The 22,228-nt window shown below is 41.0% G+C and overlaps 1 protein-coding gene across 1 annotated transcript in view; it reads right to left on the reverse strand.

Annotated features, from left to right (window-relative positions):
- The window catches only part of ZNF407 (zinc finger protein 407), a 378,216-nt gene that overhangs the window by 89,396 nt on the left and 266,592 nt on the right, over nucleotides 1–22,228 (reverse strand). The window contains exon 8 of the mRNA XM_006761911.2: nucleotides 10,024–10,202. Coding sequence (XP_006761974.1) covers nucleotides 10,024–10,202 — 179 coding nt within the window. The remainder of the gene's footprint in view (nucleotides 1–10,023; nucleotides 10,203–22,228) is intronic.

The following is a 22,228-nucleotide window of genomic DNA, read 5'->3' on the forward strand; positions in this document are numbered from 1 at the left end:
TATATGTATTTATATTTAAAATTTTTAACTGTGGTAAATACAGGCAACATAAAATTTACCATTTTACTTTTTAAACTTCACTTGAGAACATGCTTTTATTGATGTTAGAGAGAGAGGAAGACGGAGTGAGGGAGGTCAGAAGGGGGAGAGAGAGAGAGAGAGAGAGAGCAATAATGAGAGAGAATCATTGATTGGCTGCCTCCTGCATCCCCCCTACTTGGAATGGAACAAACATCAATGTGAGAAACGTCCATCCGCATATACCCCAACTGGGAATTCAACCCAAGACCTTTAGTTGCATGCTCCAGCCAACTGAATTATACCAGCCAGGGCACCATCTTAACTATTTTTAAGTGTACAGTGCAGTACAGTTAAATATATTACACCGTTGTGTAATTAACCTCCAGAATTTTTTTGTATTGCAAAAATGAAACTATGCCAGTTAAATAAGAACTCATATATAAATCCTATATAATAAAAGGCTAATATGCAAATAAACCAAATGGCAGAACAACCAAACAACCGAACACTAGTTGCTATGATGTGCGCTGACCACCAGGGGGTGTGGGCGGAACATGGCAGGCGTTGGCCACGGCAGGATGGTGAAGCAGGTGAGCGGGAGCGCCAGACCAAGTTGGGGTGCTGGTCGCTATCATTGGGGTGAGTCTCTGGTGGTTACTGAAAATTCTTTGCTCCTGTGTGCCGTGGTCCTGCCCAGTGCTTGCACCCGCTGCTGGCACTGGCCCCTCTTGTACCTGCAGCTGGCGCTGGAGCCGCTGCTTGCACCCACTGCCAGTACCCAGTACTGGTCCCGATTGCGCGGCGCCATCAGCAGGTATGAGCAGTGGCTGCCAGCCCTGATCACTCTTGAGGGCTTCTCCACCTCCCCCTGTTCCTGAGGGGCGATTGGGGCAGCAGCCAGAGCTCACATCCACTGATGGCGCCAGCCCTGCTCGCACTTGCTGCTGGCAAGGGCCCCAATCGCTCTGTGCCATCAACAGGTTTGAGCAGGGCTGGCACCGTCAGCACATGGGAGCGGCAGCAACAGGAGTGGGGTTGCTGGCAGAGAGGGGACCAGGGGCTGCAGCATGAGGGGCCGGGCAGGATTGCAGAGGATGGGTCGAGACCCACCCCTGTGCCCACCACTGCCTCGTGGTCCACAGTTCCTTTCAAGGTGCACGAATGTGTGCAATGGGCCCCAGTATAAATATAAAATGTACAGATATTTTGGAAAATAGTTTTCTTTAAAAGTTAAATATAAACATATCATCCAGGAAGCTTATGTCCAGGTATTTATTTACCCAAAAGAAATGAAACCTAACTTTCACACAGAAGTCTATATGCGAATGCTTACAACAATTCTATTTATAATTGCCAGAAAAAGTAAACAATCTAGATGTTGTAATTCATTGTGGTTTTGATTTGCATTTCTGACATGTGATGATGTTGAGCTCCTTTTCATGTGTTTACAGGATATTTACACATCTTCTTTGGAGAAATGGTTATTCAGATCCTTTGCCATTTTTAAATTAGGTTATTTGACTAGTTATTATTAAGTTATAAATTTTATTTATATATTCTGTATACAATTGCCTCATCAGATAGATTTATAGTTTATTTTTCCATTTTATAAGTTTTCCTTTCATCTTCTTAATGGTATTCTTTGAGGCATAAAAGTTTCTAATGTTTACATAGTTCAATTTATCTATTTTTTCTTTTATTGTCTGTACTTTTGGTATCATATCCAAGAAACCCCTGCTTAATCGAAGGTCACAAGCATTTGTTTATATTTTCTTCTAATGGTTTCAAAATTTTAGGTTTTTACATCTTGGCCTAAGAAAATTTGTTATCTAGACAGACTGGGAGTCAGGCAGGTAAAACAATGTATATTCACGGGAACACAGGGTTACTGTGCACATGTAGGTATCCTGGTTCTGTATGTTGAGAAGGCACACAAGCAGGGGGCTTGAAGCAATGAACACACACAGAGAACACATCTCTGTTTCTGAATTCTCCTCTCCAAAACAGGAACCAGCGCTCTTGGAAGAAGAGGTGGGTATCAGGACAAGAGCGGGAAAATCACCAATGAGCCTGGAGCACATGTGCTGCCTGAGAGTAAAAGGATGCTCCTGAAAGGACAGGGTGAATCAAAGGATACAGCAGCCCATGGAAGAGCCCAGCTAGTATGGCAGAGCTGGAGCAGTTTCAGCAAGAAACACAGTGTCATTGAACTATGTATAAGCCACAGAGTAAAGTGAGTTCATACTAATACAAATTAGTAAAATACAAAAAATGAAACTAGACCACCAACTTACACCATACAAAAAATAAACTCAAAATGGGTCAAGGACTTAAACATAAGACGGGAAACCATAAAAATCTTAGAAGAATCCATAGGCACCAAAATATCAGACATATGTCATAGCAATATCGTTACCAACACAGCTCATAAGACAATGGAAACTAAGAAGAAAATAAACAACTGGGACTACATCAAAATAAAAATCTTCTGCACTGCAGAAGAAACCATCAACAAAATAATAGGAGAGCCCAGTGCATGGGAGAACATATTTGCCAATGTTATATATGTTAAGAGTTTAATCTCCAAAATTTATAGGTAACTCATACAACTTAACAAAAGGAAGATAAACAATCTAATAAAAAAAAAATGGGCAAAGACAGTATGGAGTTTCCTCAAAAAGTTAAAAATGGAACTCCCATTTGACCAAGTGATCCCACTTCTAGAAATCAGAAACACCAATCAGAAAGGATATATGCACTCCCCTCCCCCTATGTTCATAGCAGCACAATTTACAATAGCTAAGATTTGGAAACAGCCAAAGTGCCCATCAGCAGATGAGTAGATTAAAAAACTGTCACACATCTACACAATGTACTACACTGTTGTAAAAAAGAAGGAGCCATATATAATTCTTTAAATAATACAGAATTTAAAGTTTTAAAAAAAACTGGGAGAGAAAGGACAGGTGTTCCTTAAAGAAGAATTCCAGTTAAATGGTAGAAGGAATGAGGGAAAGGGAAAATCACTAGGTTTCCACAGGTCTTGTTGTAGGCAGAATTCACTGAAAATGTAAAAAATTATCTCTCCCATAATGTGCATTAATTATACAGGGGATAACAATAAATCTTTTGTAGAGAAACAGAGAGATACCATGTATAGGCCATCCAGGTTATGTTGTCTGTCATGATGTACCCCTGACATGCTACACAGCTATTCTGGGGAATTCTAAAAAAAAAAAAAAATCATCTTGATTAATCAGGAGTAAACATCAGACTAATGTAAAATAAATGACAGTGTGCGAATAACTGATACATATTCTTTAAAAGTCTCAAGCACATGAAAGATGATGAAAGACTAAAAACTGCCATGTACTGGAGAAGACTGAGCATACACAAGTGGTTAAGGATGAGTTGGTGCCTGAGCTGAGCTCTGGAGAAGGAAACAATACAAGGGGAATCTGGTAGACCTGCATCAAGTGCACAGCGAGGGAAGGCACTGGGCCAGCTCTAACCCTTTGGTGGACATGTATTGCAGCTATCTGTGAGGTCCACATTTGGCAAAGTTGAGTAAAAAAAAATGTATGGAGCTTTCTGTGCTATTTTTCCAACTTTTCTGTATGTTTTAAATTATTTCAAAATAAAAAGTAAAATCAGACAACTTGCTAAATGCCAATTCTATTTACTGGAAACAGAAATAATGAAATTGCAAGTGAATCATAAGGTGCATTTTCACGTGTTCTAAACTAAACTTCAGAGCTAATTACACAGTACACTCAAACTTCCCTCGTAATTTAAAGACCAGTAGTGCTGCTCTCTGCTGATGGCACCATCAGCTGCAGGCCTTGTCAGCACCTGCCTGCTCCCCTCACATGAAACTGCATTTTAGTCGGGGTCGAGGTATGTCTGTGAGGAAGTGTAAAGGTTTTAATATATAAATTATATTGAACTAAACAGTTGGTAAACGGTCTATAAAAATAAAGCCATATCAATCATCTGATACAATCACACTGCCCCCACTGTAACTTCCAGGATCAATTTTTTTCCCCTTAAAATTTTGATAAATGAAGTTGTCAGAGGGGATAAGATCACAATTTTGTTTCCTTTCTTTAAAAAATTTTTAATGTTCAGAATTCAGCTCATAAATGCTGCAAATGTCAGTCCAGATAAATCACAGTTTTGCCTGCTGATGAGGTGATTGCACTGCAAGTGCCGGTGTAACCTGCGGCAGCCAGGAGAGAGCCTGAGCAAGTTCCCCAGGGGCTCTGGATTCTACAGGCTCGTTATACTCAGCTAGGCCTCCCAACAAAAAAAGAGGATAGAGGTTTTATTATGGAAAAACTTAAACAGTACTTTATACCTTCTCTGTAAGATCAGGTAGCAAGAGGAAGAGCCTGAGAGCTCTCAGGGCCCAAAATCATCAAAGATGATAAATGGAATAGATTTACATGAATTTTTGATACCTTTAGCCAATTTTATTAGGTGTTACTAATAAAAGCTGTATTTTAATTATGTGCTCTGACTTTATTTTAAATGTTGTGCGTGCCATTATGGACTTCACAGAATATTAAAATATACACTAGAAAGGACATTATTTCAGAATTATATTCTTTTTTAAAAAATTAGTTTTAGAAATATATAGAAGGTAACATACAAAGACTAGAAATAATTCAAAAAAATTAGGTGATAAGTTTCCACTCTGAAAAAAAGTTGTTTACAGACATTTTTGACCTAACTTTGGATATCTGTGCAGACTATCACGCTAATACATGTATGACCACTAACACACACACATATCCACAGTATGAGATTCATTACTCTTAATGGCAAATTAAAATACATACAAACTCATTCCAATCCTTTCTTTCTATTTTCTACTATTAAAACAGCAATAACAAAGGCCACTAGCTTTTTTGGTAAAGAACGTCTCAATACAGATAATTTTCAAAGCTCTTTCATAGGCATTATTTCACTTGAACCTCATATTCAAAAGAAAGGCTAAACACAGTTATTCATTTTGCAATTGAGAATGCAGTCACAGAATGGTTGAGTGACTTGCTTAAAGTCACATATCTCAACAGCAATAATCTCAGGACACTAAACCCCCTAGTTCACTGTCCGGCCATTCAGCAGGCTCTGCACTAGCAGCAGTACAGCTGTGAAAACATTTGTCCTAGTGTTTTGTTCAATCATACATGTCATGCTACTTCCTAGTACCTGTTTACAGATTATCTGAAATCTTAAAACTCCATAATGTTAAGGCTTCCATGATAAGAATCTCATTAACTACAGGTGCTGTTTGCTCTCTTTTCTAAATCCATGCATATGCAGGATTATGCAATTGGAAAACTCTTGGAGACAAACAGGCATGAACTTCAATGGGCCATAATGCAGTTATGTAGCCCCCTCAAGCAAGGTAACCTCTTCAAGCCCTACTTTCTAACATCATGAAATAATATCAGAATAGCACCTAACAAAGACATGTTTGGAAGACTTAATGGCCTAGCAAAAAAGTTTGGCACAGACACAATTATTACCCTTTCTCTTTCATTCTTTGTAATTCAAAAAGCAAAACATGACTGTAAAATAATAGAACTCTTCAGTATCACACACTAACCACCTAAAACAGGACACCCTACAGAGATAAAAATAGGATGGCCTTTCGGCCCTGGGAAGGCAGTGGCAGAGGGTGGGCCAGATAGACATGGGGTGGCAAATATTTCCTTACCCCTGCTCCACAGTGTCAAGCAGATAAAGTTAGCTTTCAGACACAATAAAGTTAGAAAAAAACATGTATTCATAGGCAGATGACATTTTAAAATATTTAAGAATGTATAATTAGCCCTAGCTGGTTTGGCTCAGTGAATAGAGCATCAGCCTGGGGACTGAAGGATCCTGGGTTCAATTCTGGTCAAGGGCACATGCCCGGGTTGTGGGCTCAATTCCCAGTAGGAGGCGTGCAGGAGGCAGCCGATCAAAGATGTTCACTCATCATTGATGTTTCTATCTCTCTATCCCCCTTCCTTTCTCTTTCTCTAAAATCAATAAAAAAACATTTTAAAAATAAAAAGAGCAAAGAGTAAATCCAGAGGCTGATTGAATAAGCCAGGTTGGAGCCCATTAAGCAGTTTTAACAGACACCCAAACGATCCTGTGTAATTAGGTTTTAAAAAACGATTTCAGTAATAATTAAACAAAAGACAGGTGGTGCTGAATACAGAGGGTCTGCTAAACTTACCAGTAAACAGTGTCAATAAACATCACCAATGAGATGATAGTCCCAGAGAGCAATTATATTACTGAAAAGTGGTTGATGATAATCTTGACATTGCTCACCCACTGACCTCAAGGAATGAAAGATAGTTCTAAACTTAGGAACTCCAACAGGAGTGAGAGTGAGAAAGACTCAAAGAGTAAGCCAGTTACCAAAATACCCAATGGGCTTTGTCATGCTGGACACAGAGGACAGAGCCTTACAGAGGAGAGAGAAGATTTAGACAGGAGTTTGAAAGGAACAAAGACATTTAGCAGGCATTAGAAAGATAGTAAATTAACCCATGGATAGTGACTGAGGTTAAAGAATCCAATTGTTGAATTGTTAATTATTTTAGGAAGTCTTTTGTTAGTGGGTAAGTATCAGAGACTGGAAAACAAGGGATCCAGTCTGAAGGTGAAAAAGCAAGCAGGGAGAGGCTGAAAATTATAGACTGCAAGTCTAACATCTATATTAGGAAGAAAATTTGAGATGATAGTTATGGATGAGCTTAATGATACATCTGGGGAGGTACACATTAATAGGAGTGAGTCAGCACAGATTCACCAAAGGCTCTGTCAGAAAAAATTTCCTTCCTTTTTAGGTTGAAGTAATAATTGGTTTAGGTAAGGGAGAACCAATGAGAAACTGTCAGGATTTTCTGGGATTTTTGGACCTTTCCACAAAACGAATTTTATACAAAACGCCATGACATGTGTCAGAGCATCCAACTAACAAAAGGGGGTGAAAGTAACGGTTAAAAATAGAGGGCCTGGGAATTGGGGAGAAGACTACATCTCCAAGGTCTACGTATCAGAAGACTAATGATTTTAATTAATGGTGGAGAAAATCATTTATTTTAGGAAATCTGAATATCCCGCTGAACCAAGGGGGTGGTGAAGAGACAAAGGGTGCAGCTGCTTCATCCTAACTGTGAAATTAAGCAAATGGGCTCAGAGGTGGAAGATGAAATTTCATCTGCCTGAGTATGAAGTAAGACATTTGGAGAGAATTAAGGAATCAGTTAAGTACAGTTTAAATGGTTCTGAATTAGTTACCATTAGAAAGAAAAGGGATTTGGAGTTTAGATATAAGACTCAAACTTTCCCATTCTTATTCTCATAAGTGGGTAAGAGGAAAATGCCATGGAAGAGGGTTAAATGCAGTTAAATAATACGTTCTAAAGAATTAAAAAATTGCTTATCTTAGAGAATATGAAAATCCCAATTTGTGAAGAGAGTATGACAGATTCATCTGCTATATAGCATTGTTCAGGTAATAATTTAAAGAATATTTTAAATGATCAAGTCTTACTATGTAAGAACTGATGAAAATCGTATTAATTTAAATGTTTTTTAAAAAACTATGACAGCAGAAAAATACAAGAAATTTGGGGAAATACCATTGTCTTCACTTAATGCTTAATTTCCTCTGAAAAGAGAACAAAACTTGATCATCACCTTTAGAAAAGATGTTAACCTTTACTACAGTTAAAGTCCAGGCTTCTCAGAGAAAACCCTGAAATACCTCAATCACCTTCAGTCCGGACTGGTGTCGTACTCTCGGAAAGTGGCCAGGCCACGCCTGAGTCTTCCAGGAGACTCTGTCCACAAGCAGGGAGCTTACTTCCCCAGAAGCAAACCTCTGAGCTGCCCAGGCACAACTCAAAGTCTGTCCTTTGGAATTCTCAAGAAAACTTTCTTAGGCACAATGCTTAGAGACAGAAGAAGGCTCATTTCACACATTCTTAAACGTATTACAAATGATGTAGTTGTAAGGCTGAAGAAAGACTCAGTCAATCTAAAAAATTCACCTGTTTAAAGTTTTCTCTTAACCAAAGCAAAAGAATTACTGAAGAGCAATATTTTGCCTAGAAGAAAGAATACACAGTTGACACTTATATGTACCTATAGATTTTGTTTTGTGAAAATACTGAGGACTGCTACTATGACTTACACGGAAGAACATTCTTCACAGAATTATAAAAATATCAACAGAAAAGTAGGGTATACACCCGAGCATCCCACACATACAAGGAAAGGGGGGTCATTTTCTCATTCTGCACAGCAGTCTCCCTTGGTGCAGGACGGCAAAGGGAATGTTTTCCCCAGGCAGCTTCCCCCCCTTTCTCTGGTGTCTCCTTCATTTAAAAGTTAGAGATACTTTACTTTAGGGGAATAACCCACTTTTCATGTCTAATTGGAGCCACGGATGAGAGAGATAGCACAGATCAGCTGCACCTTGAGAAGAGGCGCAGACAGGACTTGAAACAGCACTGCAGACAACCACAACCTGAGCTGGCTCTGCTTGGCCCTTTCAGACGCAGCAGTTCTGGAATCTGCTGTCAGGCACTCATATTAATGCAGAACCCACAGGGACTATGGCAGAAGATGCTTCAATTTCACTTCATCAATGCAGTTCAAAACCTCTTCAGTAACATCACCAAAATGCAGACAAATGACCTGTTTTTCTTTTTCAAAACTATCCCTGGATACAACAGAGATTACTAAATCAAAAATTCTACTAATACTTTAAAAAGTCAATCATGTGGGCATAAGCAAAGACACTGGAAATAAGACATCAGCAGAAAACTACAATAACCTTATATGCAGACATTGTCCAATGTATAGATATTCTGCTAATTCAAATTACCACCAAGTTCTGTCTCTTTTATTGTAGAGAATATATGAGCAGTGTTTACATATTTGCAAACCAAGTGGTGCATTGTGGGTGGATTGTCCCAAGTCTTTCAGACACTGTTGTCACATTCACAGCATCACCCACACCCAGGATCCCTAGTCATGCCAGGCATAGATGGTACTGTGCTGAGAGCCTCATAGCTTCATAGCCATTACCTTCTTAAATTCTCAATGATCCTTTAAACCAGCGGTTGCCAACCGATAGTCTGCTTTAAACAGATACTACCACATGGATTTACACATGAGAAATCTCAGGTATGATGAAATTAGCTTATCTGAGGTCACACGGCAAATAAGAAAGAAACAGACGCTAAAAGCAGCTCTAACTGATCCCAAAGCCACTGCCTAAAACATCCCTGTACCCATGGATATGATATAAACACAGAACTTCCTGAGATACTTGCCCACATTCATACCCATCACTTGGTACTTCTGCACAGTAATATTCCACACTCAGGCATGCTGTTAATTAAACCATAAACTGGTGCTACACCTCAAATCCTTCCAGGGTACCTGATGTGATCCAACGAGGCTAGGAGAATGGAGCAGCCTTTGCCATCACCAACATGTCCTGGGCATCAGAGCCCTCCTAACCTCCTGGGAACAAGGTACTATGTCCCCTCACCCTTGCTGTTCCACTCTCTCCTTGGTCAGATGCTCTTCCTTTCCAGGTATTCACTGGAAAACCGTGGTCCAAAGCAATTGGGCATAATACTTTCAATCACAAATAGTTTGTGAAAATAAATTTAAAATTTTCTCAATTAGTCAAAATATGAAGAGCAAACAACTATAATTTCAGTGCAACTGTTTTGAATATTTGCTATTATTAACTCTGTTGCCCTTGGATGATTACTGTGTCATATTTAGACTGTTTTCTAGTTGAGTGGGATAAGACCGAAATGTCCTCTGTTGTAAGTCTTGGAGCAGATACTGTCACGAACTCTAAGACATTAAAGTAAATGGCCGTAATGGACAAATTGCATCATAACTACTGTGATAAATAAAATGAAGTGCTCTTAAAAACCGCACATATGAAAGACTTGCGGCCCTTACCTGCATGCAGGTATGCCAGGTCAGGGTTCTCGATGTCAGGGTGCTGTTCCTTCAGGTGGTTCCGGAACTCCACAGGGACATTTGTGCCGTAGTCACACTTGGGACAGTTGTACATCTTGACCCCCTCGTGTTTGCCAGTATGTAAAATGTGTTTGCGGATATTTTCAGCACAGTTTGACCTACCAAGGAAGTAAGAAAGAAAAGGAAACGAATTAAGGCCCAATAGATGACATCAGACCACAAACACTGGCATAAGCTAACACAAAGGCCTGCAATGTGTTGGGCACCTTTCTCACTACTGTACTAGTGCTACCTTGTACAAACACTCCTCTTATGAGGTCCGTAGTTCTTGTCACCCTGGTGCTCATTTCTGAGTAGGTCTTTCACCTTCAAGGTTCATTCTATGCAGAAGTGAAAGTACAAAGCGCCAGGTCCTTTCATTTTAATATCAAATTATTCTCGTACCCCGTGAGGGCAGTAAAGGCATTTCTTTCACCCCGAGAGCACGCCCTTCACACTGAGGACCAGCATGAGAGACCACACTGTCACCTCCATGAATCTGCAGCTTCAAGGAAATAAAGCAGCTCTGGCTTTAAGTCCTGTTGTGTAAGTGCCTGCCAGAAAGGCTCGGAAACAGTTTACAGCTAGGAGAGCAGCTAGAAACGCCCCCTACCCCCATGTGGGCAACACGTTAAGTGCCACCGAGTTCCCTTGTACTGTGCAGATTCTGACTGAAAATGACAACTCTGCACCCAGCTGACCTGAAGACAGGAGTCAGCTCCTCGCCCAGTGTTCTTGCAGATTCCAAGACGCAAGGCCTGACGTGACCAGAGATGGGGGACCTGCTGTGCAAAGCCCAGGTCCTGCCTGCTCCTCCCTCCCCATCTCTGCAACAGGACTGCACACCCAGTCCCCTCTGAACACAGGCACTGCTGCTTTCTTCTGTCCTTGTCACTGTCAGATGAGTAACAAAAAGAATCCCATTCAAATTTAACCAGAAAAAAACAAACAAAAAATCGGGCCAGCTCAGATTCCCACAGAGCACAAAATGCCGGGGGAGAATCGGGCAGCCTGCGTATGGGCACTGCCTGAGGCCCTTTGCAGGAACAAAACCCAGCAGGATGGACGTGCTTGCAGAAAAGCCTGCACGGCTGAACGAGGTGGGGACACGGTGGTAGCCATCAGGTCCCATGTCACAGAAGGCTCCGGGAAGTACCTGCATGGAGCGCCCCTCACCTCAGTCTGCTCTGTGGTAGCATTTGTGTGTAACAGTCACTTTTCAGTGTGTGCACCCGGGAAACACTGGTGAAGAATGCAAAAATGGCCATAACCCAACATTTCACAGTAACTATGCCATCACTCACATGTAAAGGCTGCACAGGGCGTGAGAGCCAGGGACCCATTCCTAGATGACAAGAGGAGTATGGAGGATATCACCTCAGCAAGGCCAAGCTCATGAATATGGCACTAGGAACAGAATTCCACAGAGGAGGGGACAGGGACAGTACCTGCCTCCTGCCCAGTACCTGTCTCCTAAGGGGTATCCTGTTTCACAGGAGCGTCCCATACCGGATCCAAGAGATGCTCCTTTGGAAAGGAGTCTGCCACCTCCTGCCCGTCCACAGGCGGGGTCTGCCATCAAATGTATGTACCCAACTACGTACGGTCAGAAAGAGTAATTCAGACAAATCCCTGTGTTTAAACTAGAAACACACCAAGATATTCATGCAGCTACACAGCAATGCCCTCTTCTCTTTATTTTCCAAATAGACTTTATGATTTATATGATAGTGTTTACATTTTTTATAAAATTAAAACAACAACAGACATGAAAGAGAAGGTAGAGGAGGAGGAACTGGAACAACAGAGACCTTCTCAGCTGTTCCCAGCCTGCCTCTGACAAGGGCTCTTAGAACTCAGACCAAAGATTTTCAACCCTTTTCATCCGATGCACACAAAAACTAATTACTAAATTTCCGTGGCATACCAAGAAAGAAAAACTTTTTTGCCAATCTGACCAAAATAAAAATAGGAATAATTTTGATTCATTCACATCAGATGGCTAGTGTTGTGTTGACTGTTGTCATTTTTTATTTGACAATTTAAGGGAAAAGAGGTCAGTGCCCCTAACTAGTCAGGCACTGCATGTAAAACCTCCTGCGCACAACGGTGGAAAATCGCTGACCTGGACTAATGTAAGACAGTTAGCGACCATATGCAAACACAGCCTCTCCTTCTTGTCACACTGGATCACCAAGCTTGCTTTTCATATAAATAACTATTGCTAATTAATAACCATCGTACCAGGGAGGACGAATAGTAAGCACCTAATGTCAGCTCCTGTGCCTCCAGTGGCCTTCCACCTTGGAGTTATCCCCCGGGTGGAGACCTGGCATGGTCATACAGAGGACGGTCTGACTTGGGAGAAGCGGACTGTGGAGGCCATGGGGTAGAACTTGGCGGAGTCGGATCTGGTACAGGTTTTCTGTCCCCAAGGCCAGTGCTTCTTAGTGCAGCCCAGCCCTCCTTACTTACAGCACTCACAGAGCAACGGTACCAGAACACTCCAGAAAATGGCAGGTGGTAGAGTCCCCTGAATGTGTAGATATCCTTGGAATAACAGCTCTGCCCTTTGTTGGCAGAGTAACAGGAAAATATCTGACGGGGATGCAGAAAGATCCGCTTCTGTGATGAAGAGGACCACAGCTGGAGTTCCCACCAGCTGGGAGAACTGCTCCAGATTCTGCCCCTGACTCTGCAGACCTGCCATGTGTTCCACCTACTAGACTCACCCTTGCTCACTGACACTGCGGAGAGAAAACAAAACCATTACAATTCCTAACTAGCAGTTTATTAGGCCTGGCAATTCCTGTATTATTTCCTTATGGAAAAAGCCAGGCATTAAGAGTCATCAAAGACAATCACTGATCAAGTGGAGAAATCAAAATGACCAGAATATACCCATTTCAATGCAGGATGCACACTTAGATGAGAGACAATGTAAGCAACGAATCCTAATCATCAGTGAAAGAAGGATGACTTTGAAGACAGAGTATTTTGTTTTAGAGAAGGGTGTGTCTCACACAAAAATAAACCAACATCTCTCAGTACCCAAGTGGCATGTGGAACCCTAATAATCAAGGGACTATTACTGAAGCAAGCAGAGAACGGAGTGAATATTAAAAAGGCTGAGAGGCTTCTTTTCATTTAAAAATAAAGACTAAAATGAGGAAAAGTGCTATGGAACTTGATATATACACATATATTTTTACTTATGCTATCTTTACACTATATACATTTAAGTATAGCACACCTGTGTATATGTATTTAAATTGTCTGTTTTACACACACACATAAGAAACATTAAATACATGTAAAAAAGGAGAACAGATACATTGCCTATATCTCATGGGTAACTGTATTTGTATGCTGTCAAAATCTACTCTTCCACATCTAATGCTGTGCAACATAAAACTTTTTAAGATATTGAGATAAAAAGCTTTTCTCACTTACAAAAACCAAACTATTCCAATCCAAGCCAAAAAAGTAAAAGCTATAACGTATTATGTCACCATCATTTAAAGAAGAATAACTACAAAGTAGTGGCAAACAGTCCTTATACTTGAGAATATCACGCAACATTCAGTTAAACATGTCACAAGATTAATCAAATAATAAACAGACTGGACTCCTTCTGCTAAGTAATTCTGAATGATATTTAGCCCAAAAGTGACTCTTCCAGAAAACAGAACTTTCAGGTAGAGACTGGAATGGCACCACCAAAGTGGCTCATCAAGGACAGGTCGTGCAGAAGTCAGGTGATCTAGATAGCATTCCAAACAGGGACATGTCTAGATAACCCAGGAAAAAGCAGCAGTTGAGCCAACTGGGCACGCAGTCTTTGAGTGGGGGACTGATATGTGTTCAGGTTGACACTGACGGTAAGGTAGAGATTGTGTTTATGACCATGTTCATAGACTGGGAGACTGAATCTTATTAAGATGACAATACTCATGATGTACAGAGTCTATGGAATTCCTGTCAAAAGCCCACCTGTATTTTTTATAGAAATTGAAATGCTAATCCTACAGTTCATACAGAAACACATGGGACCTAGAGAGTCAAAACAATCCTACAAGAGAAAACTAATCCTAAGTTGGAAAACTCACTCTTTCTCATTTCAAGCTTATTACGAAGCAACAGTGATGAGGACAGTGTGGGACAAGGACCAGGGCAGACACAGGCAGTCTTTGCAGGGATGGGGCAGTGCTCCAAGGAAGGCAGGTGATCCAGCACAAAGGTGCAGGGGCCTGGTGAGGACCAGGGACTCATGAAGTGCTGGCTGGACCACAACCTGCATGAACTATGTCTATGCAAAGGCATTTTAAATCACAAGGAGATTTCAGATTAAATTTTGAATACAACACATTGAAAATCTCAAGGCAGCTTACTATCTATCTACCTATTACCTATTTGTCATCAACCTACCTATCATCTATCAAGCAATCATTCTATTATCTATCTATCTATCTATCTATCTATCTATCTATCTATCTATCTATCTATCACAGCCAAAATTAGCAAAGGATTTGACATGGGAACTAATTTTAGGGTTTCTTAAAAAAGTATGTAGCAAAGAAATATTTTATTCGGTTCAAAGGCAATGTATTTTAAAATAATAAATACAAAACCACGAGTACTTCTAACCCCCCCAAATATACTTGTCAGGACTACATATACACTTACTGCCTATTAAGACAAAACATATAAATTTAAATCTATGTTCTTTAACTGAAGGAGAAGAAGCTTAAAAATAATTCTACTATTGTTTTCCTCCTTTATCTTATGTTGATTATTTTTTGAAAGTACCACTGACGTTATTGAACAAACATACATTCACGTATTTAAAGATCCATGTCCAACAATGCATACAGTCAGCCTCCCTCCTACTACTGCCCATGCTGCCCAGACTGCCCCCACTGGGCCAGGAAGTATAATTCATAACTTCTTATTGGTCTTTGGGAGAAGTAAAATCGACCTTTTCAAGCCATAGATATGCTGTATGTTCTTTTTCCCCCCGACTTTGTACATAAATTTGTTAGAATAATGCCTCAGCTCCTTGCTTTTTTTTACCTAACAGCGAGCCAGGTGTGGGGCTATTTCCCATTAATACATGTGAGTGTCTTGATGCCTCTCTCCTCTTGCTTCTACCCCTCCCCTCTCCTCTACCCTCTTCTTCTCCTTTTTAATAGCCGTGCAGTATTTCACAGTAAGGATACAGCATGATCTACATTACTGATCCTCCAATGATGGGCATGTAGGTTGTTTCCAATCATCTGTGGGTACAAACAAGGCTGCAGTCACTGAGCATGTTACAACATTTTCCATTCCTCAGATGCCAAGAGAATCTCATGATGCCAAGTGGAACTGCTTCAAGTGTCAACGGGCATATGCTTTTGTGATTTTGATAAATTCTGCCAAATTGCCCTCCAGAGAAGTTGTAGCAATTATACTTCCACCAACAATGTTTGAGAGAGCCTGTTTCTGCACAATTCTGCCAATGCAGTGTTACCAAACTTTCGAATTTTTGCCAATGTGGTGGGTGAAGAATGATAGCTCACTGGAGTTTCAATTTTTAATTTCTAAAAGTTTCAATTTGCACTTCTCTGTAATGAATGAATCTTTTCAAATACGGAAATGCCATATGTATTTTCTATGTACTATCTATTCATATTTTTTCTTTTTCTACAGGGTTGTTAGTCATTCTCTTATTCATTAAGAAGAGGGCCTATGTGACAAAGTCACAAATTTTTTTCCTTAGTTTCAATTTTTTCCTTTCACTTTGCTTATGCTATCATATGAAAAGCAGTTTTTTATTTCATTCATCTTTTGTTCTGGCTTCTTTACTTAGAGGTTATAAAATAATTGCCCTAGACTTGGTTCTATGGCTTGTATAGTTGCACCATGTTCCATTAAACATTAGATCCATTTGAAAAGTATCCTAGAGCATGGTATAAAATGTGAATCCAGACTGCCAGCCAGATCTCTCACTACCAGTTATTAAAGATGGCCCATCTTTCCCTCAGACGTGAAATGGCACCTTCATTAACATGTTATTTATTTGAAGCTAATTCTGGACTTTATTTTTTTAAGTCCTCATGCAAGGATATGTTTTTATTGATTTTTTTTCTTTTCAGAGAGAGTAAAGAGAGGGAGGAAGAGAAAGAGAAAGAGAAAGAGAGAGAGGGAGAAGGAGAAAGAGAGGGAGAGGGAGAGGGAGAGGTAGAGGGAGAGGGAGAGGGAGAAGGAAGGAAACATTGGTGTAAGAAACATCGATTAGTTGCATCCCATACATGCCCCAACTGGGAATCAAACCTGCAACCTTTTGCTATATGGGATGATGCTCCAACCAACTAAGCTACCTGACCAGGGCTCTGGACTTTATTTATACATATTCTATCTAATAATAGACAAACATAGTAATTAACCGTACCTCCGACATGCTTCCCATTGGCTAATCAGGGTGATAGGCAATTTAACTGCCAACCAAGATGGTGGCCGGCAGCCAGGCAGCTGAAGTGAACAGGAGGCTTGCTTGTTCCAGTGATGGAGGAAGCCAAGGTTCCCCGCTGCCGCTACCGGCCTCTGAGCTGCACTCTAAGAAACAATTTTGCAATTATAGAAGCTAAACAAACCCCAGAAACCTGCTTTCAGCCAGCCGGGCTTCAGAGCTAGAGCTGCAACAGTGTTTCAGTTATAGAAGCCAAACAAGCCCAGATACCTGCTTTCAGCAGCCGAGGTCTCAGAGCTGGAGCCGAGCCTCAGAGCTAAAGCCAGCTCTCAGTTCCAGTGACAGCGATAGAAAGTAAATAAATCCCAGAATAAAAAAAAAAGAGAAAGAAAGGAGAGGTTGGGAGCTTCAGTCGACTACCAGCCTGAAAACAGCCCTCAGCCCCTAACCCAGACTGGCCAGGCACCCCAGGGGGACCCCCACCCTGAATGGTGTGTGACCAGCTGCAAACAGCCAAGCAAAGCAACCAAAGTACAAACTCTAGGGATAGTGTCCTACAATCAGGTTTTTCAAGCCTTTCAGGGTATTCTGATGGTTGTTAAAGTTTGACAAGTATTACTATTATTTATATATATATATTGATTGATTTCAAAGAGGAAGAGGGAGAGAGAGAAACATCAATGATGAGAGAGAATCATTGATTGGCTGCCCCCTGCACGCCCCACACTGGGGATAGAGCCTGCAACCAGGGCATGTGACCCTGACTGGAATCAAACCCAGGGTCCTTCAGTCAGCAGGCAGATACTCTATCCACTGAGCCAAACTAGCTAAGACTGGATTTTCTATGACAGGTGTCCCTCAGAGATATTGCAGGTCATTTCTAGACCACTGCAATACAGCAAATATCACAATAAAGTGAGCCACAAAATTTTTGGTTTCCCAGTGTATATAAAAGTTATGTTTACACTATACTATAGCTTATTAAGTATGCAACAGGGTTACTTATAAAAACAATGCACATACCTTAAATAAAAAATACTTTATTGCTGAAAATGCTAACCCTCATCTGAGCCTTCAGCGAGTTGTGATTTTGTTGCTGATGAAGGGTGTACTTCCAGTTTATAAAAAATGCAGTGTCTGTGAAGTGCAATAAAGCAAGGTGTGCCTGTAGGTCTGCTGGCCTGTCCAGACAGGTGCCAATCTATCACATGAACCATGCTGCAGGAGGGTCACCTCTGGTAGAGCGCAGACTCTGCTGCTTTCTCCCCAGATCATAAATCCTATCCCAGTCCCATGTCGCCAGTCACTACTGTGGTGTCCTGAGCTGGCCTGGCAAACATCTTGAGTTGACCACAGGACTAGAGAGACCTGAGCCAATAATAAATTACCATCATTAAGACACAGGCAATTTCTGTGTACCAATTTGGCTTGTTGTGTGTGTAAATTGATGTAAAAAAATTCTGAAAATCCTATCTAATAAAGAGGGAATATGCTAATTGACCCTCACATTACTGCAAAGATGGCGGCGCCCACAGCCAATAAGGAGGGAATAAGCTAATTGACTGCCCCACCCTCAAAGATGGCAGCACCCAAGGCCAATAAGGAGGGAATATGCTAATTAATTCCCCCAACCTCAAAGATGGTGGCATCCACAGCCACAAGATGGCAGCGCCCAGTCCCTTCAGTCCACCAGCTGCCCAGGGCCGCCCAAGGCTCAGGTAACCAGGACCAGCCGAGGCTTGTGCTGCCGGCAGTGGCAGCAGCAGAGGTGAGATGGGGTGTCGCCTTCCCTTGATCACCAGGTCGCCTCCCGCCCCTGAGGGCTTCCGGACTGTGAGAGGGAGCAGGCCAGGCTGAGGGCGCCCCTTCCCTCCCCACAGTGCATGAATTTTCATGCACCAGGCCTCTAGTTCTACATAAAGAAATATGTTAATTTTATTTAACACTTTGGTTCCCATACTTTCTGATCAAGGAACACTTTTTGTTGTTCAGTCTCATAAGGTTTCATGAGGGTTAAGGTGAATGACATTAAATATGTACAGAATATGTGGTAGGTACTGAATTCACTTTTTATTATTACTACCAGTCTTCCTGTTAAATGCAAACAGTTCAACTATCTGGATCATTACTAGCAATTTTCTTACTGATTATAGAAAGCAATTTCAATTCATTTGAGTAAAAATAGATTCCTGAAAGTTATCTAGTATATATATGTGTATATGTTTGGAAATGCAATTTTTTCCTGCCTGTTCAGAATATACTCTTTGAGCTTCTGTACTTGCCTTGTAGTTAAGTGTTTCAATACTACTCACTGTAGTACACATTTATCCAAGAGTTCAGTGGAAAGGGGTTTCTGCCATATCTTTATAACGTGAATCCAAAGTGAGTAAGTGATAATTTTAAAAATAAAAAGCTTTATATAAATTAAACTTGAGAAGTTACCACATTTTTTTTTAACCAGCAGTATTTAATTACAAATTTCCTGAGCATAAAACCAGTCTAACAAGCCTGAGACTCTCTGTGGGAGAGAGAAACACACAGCTGCTCAATCACTGCAGGCTGGAAGAAAGTCTCCTATGTACAAGCTCAAACCTTGCTTCCCTTCACGTAGCACAGCCCAGGATACACAGCCCTCTACCACATACATTCTCACTAATGGGGTCATGAGGAAGGAGCTGGATAATTTCAGATTACCAATCTGGCTATTTAAATTTAAAACTGGATAGAAGCTATACAAAAATAAAGAATTTCATATTCCTCTGCCTAAAATGGAGCATTCTGTCAACAATGTTTAGAAAATAGATAAATGTTATTTGGAATGCTATCACCAGAAGACAAAGGGATATAAAGGTCATTTCAGATCAAGGAGGAATGATGGTTTATATAACAAATGGTGTTGAGTGAACTGCCTGCTACATGGAAAAATAAGTTATAGTCTTATGGTCCATGCAAAAATAAATGTCCTTTGGAATTTAAGATTAACATAAAACACTAAATTATAAAATTGCTAGAAGAAAGTATTTCTAGAATCTTGGTTGGAAAGAGCTCTGCATTTCTTACCTATAATTATGTGAGTGTTAGAAGCAAAAGGAACTTATAAATACAGAGAAGCAGGTGGTGAGTGGTGCACTACTGATCGTCCTCACTGCTCGAGTGGACCAGTTATGCAGGTGCCAGACTATGCTGCTGTCCCAGCACTCACGGCCATGCTCAGTGCAGCTGACACACATGTGCTCATGGAGAAGAGCCACGTGGCAGCCACAGCTCCGGCCTACCCCATTAGACCGTCCCCAGGAGCCAGCCCCTGGGTGGCGCTTTCATAACAGAAGTGATTCAGCCTAATCACTGCTCTGGATTATGTGGAAAGTCTGTGGTTACAAAAAAATTATGTACTGACATATTATTTTCAAAATGGATTTATTCATCCTATTATTTATTGTCTACTCCACAAAATAATCATTAAAATGAATCATTTTTCATATGTCCTCAAAGCAAATATGATTTGATAGGAATATAAGTCATGCATATCAATAACCTTAGCAAAAGGCTGGGCTTCATTAGGTGAAACATCACTTTCAAACAGAGTTGAAAATTCCAGCTGTCACTTATAGGATTGCTACACTCCCCGCCCCTTCAGTGATATCTTTAATTGAGGATGCCCTGAAAATATCTTGCTTTCCCACTATTCAAAATGCGCTACTAACCTGATTTTAAAACATCTAACCACACACTTACCAATGGATTCACCAGTGCCTCAGACTGGTTTGTCAAACAGGAATTTTGCAGACTGTTACACTGCTCCTTGTGTCCTGACAGTAAGCATGTAATTCCCCACCTCTTCTTCACCATTCAAGGTCCCACATCCACGTCCACAAGTTACTCCTCTATTCAATTTGTGCACATGGCGCCTACAACAGACAAAAGCCATGACCTGCTTTCAACCTAATGAGCTCCTTCTTACTTCCCACTCTACTGGAAAACAATGAAAAGCAAGGGAGGAAATTGGAGGCAGTGGCACTGAGCTTTGTCTCTGTTAGAAACCCAAATTATTTAATGAGAACTGAGCATTTCAAAAACAGCCACCTGCACACACTTTGAAAAAATAAGAATTGCAAAATGCACCTGCACAGGACTCGGACTGCCCTACAGGCTGTGTGAAGGAAAGAGAGCCACCGGCAAGTGCAGACCCTAGATCTTGATGCCTCCTGGTTCTTCTTCCCCAGTCCAAAGAGAAAAAATACATTTCTTAACTATTTTCCTTCTTAATATACTGATATGTCATTAGTCTAGAAAAAGAGGAAAAGATCAACTTAGAGAAAGGAGCATAACCTCATAGACTTTCACTGGACATCAAGTCAAAAGGCTGAATGAATGCTCACATAAGTGAAATCACTGAGTAAGCTGAGCAGGGATCAGGTGCCTTACACTAGTGCTTTTGAGAAACTGATGCCCCAAGTCTCAGGGAGAAATGTGCAGCGGTTATTATCGTTGTCTATCCTTTAACGAATAGATATATTCCAGCATACTTCGTCCGGCATGATCTCTACAGGGCTCTGGGGAGAAGGCCTTGCTGACCAAGTTTCACATACTTCATTAAACAACATGACATGTTTCTCTATGATAGGAATATTGTGAATCTTTAACATGCCGTTCATTATGAGCCTGAAGAAGCGGAAAAGGGTGAAATATATAGAGTGCTCATCAAACTTATCTGACCACAAAAATAATTTCCAAGGTTGAGCTAACACCATCGCTGGAAGCTCAGGATGTGTGAAAACCAGAATGCTGGATTAGCCCTGCACAGCCTCCTCTTCTTCCCACTAACTGCCCTGTGTGCCCAACGCTGGTGAGGTTCTCTCCCTGCTTCTGGGCCATGATGTTAAGAACGGACCTCTGAGACACACCCACTCCTTGTCTCTGGAGTGCGTGTCATCCTCTCCCTTTCTGTTAGCTTGCTAAACTGGGCAAAGTGAGATGCTGAAAACCAGGAAGGCATGTGGATGAGAAGCCTTACAGAAAAAGTATGAGAAAGTGCAGCCTTGGCCACCTTCTCTGTCCCAGCAACCATTCAAATCGCATTTGTGAGAGAGGCTAAGGAGGGCAAAAAGGTGCAGACACATCACGGGGGCCTGAACTACACAGATGTGCATGCATGAAACGTTGAGTCACCTCCAAAAATACTACTTTACAAATCAAGTTTTATGTATCTCTGATGTCTGTATATATACATATGAAAATATACTGTAGTTTCTTCTAGCAGAAGTGGGGAACCTTTTTTCTCCAAGGGCCATTTGGATATTTATAACATCATTGGTGGGCCATACAAAATTATCAACTTAAAAATTAGCCTGCTATATTTGGTCAAACATTTAATTAACTCATCCCTAATGCCTTGGCAGGCCCAGACCAAATGATTTCGTGGACCAGATGTTCCCCGCCACTCTAGTGGAAACCTTTGCAAACTTAAGGTGATATAAGTAAAAGTGTTCCTGATCCAAAAACATTTCACAATATTTCTGAGAGTCTAAACCAGACCCTGGTTTTACTTGGGACAATCTAATAAAGTTAGAGAGAAAAATAAAAAAGCTGGGTTTGTAATGTGCAATGGCATCTGCACATACTAGCGTGGCTCACCAGTTTTGCAGACAACCACATAAATCACACAGGCACACAGGTTCCAGGTCTGGTAGGGGT

Source organism: Myotis davidii, unplaced genomic scaffold (genome assembly GCF_000327345.1).
Source record: "Myotis davidii unplaced genomic scaffold, ASM32734v1 scaffold96, whole genome shotgun sequence".
Taxonomy (NCBI): domain Eukaryota; kingdom Metazoa; phylum Chordata; class Mammalia; order Chiroptera; family Vespertilionidae; genus Myotis; species Myotis davidii.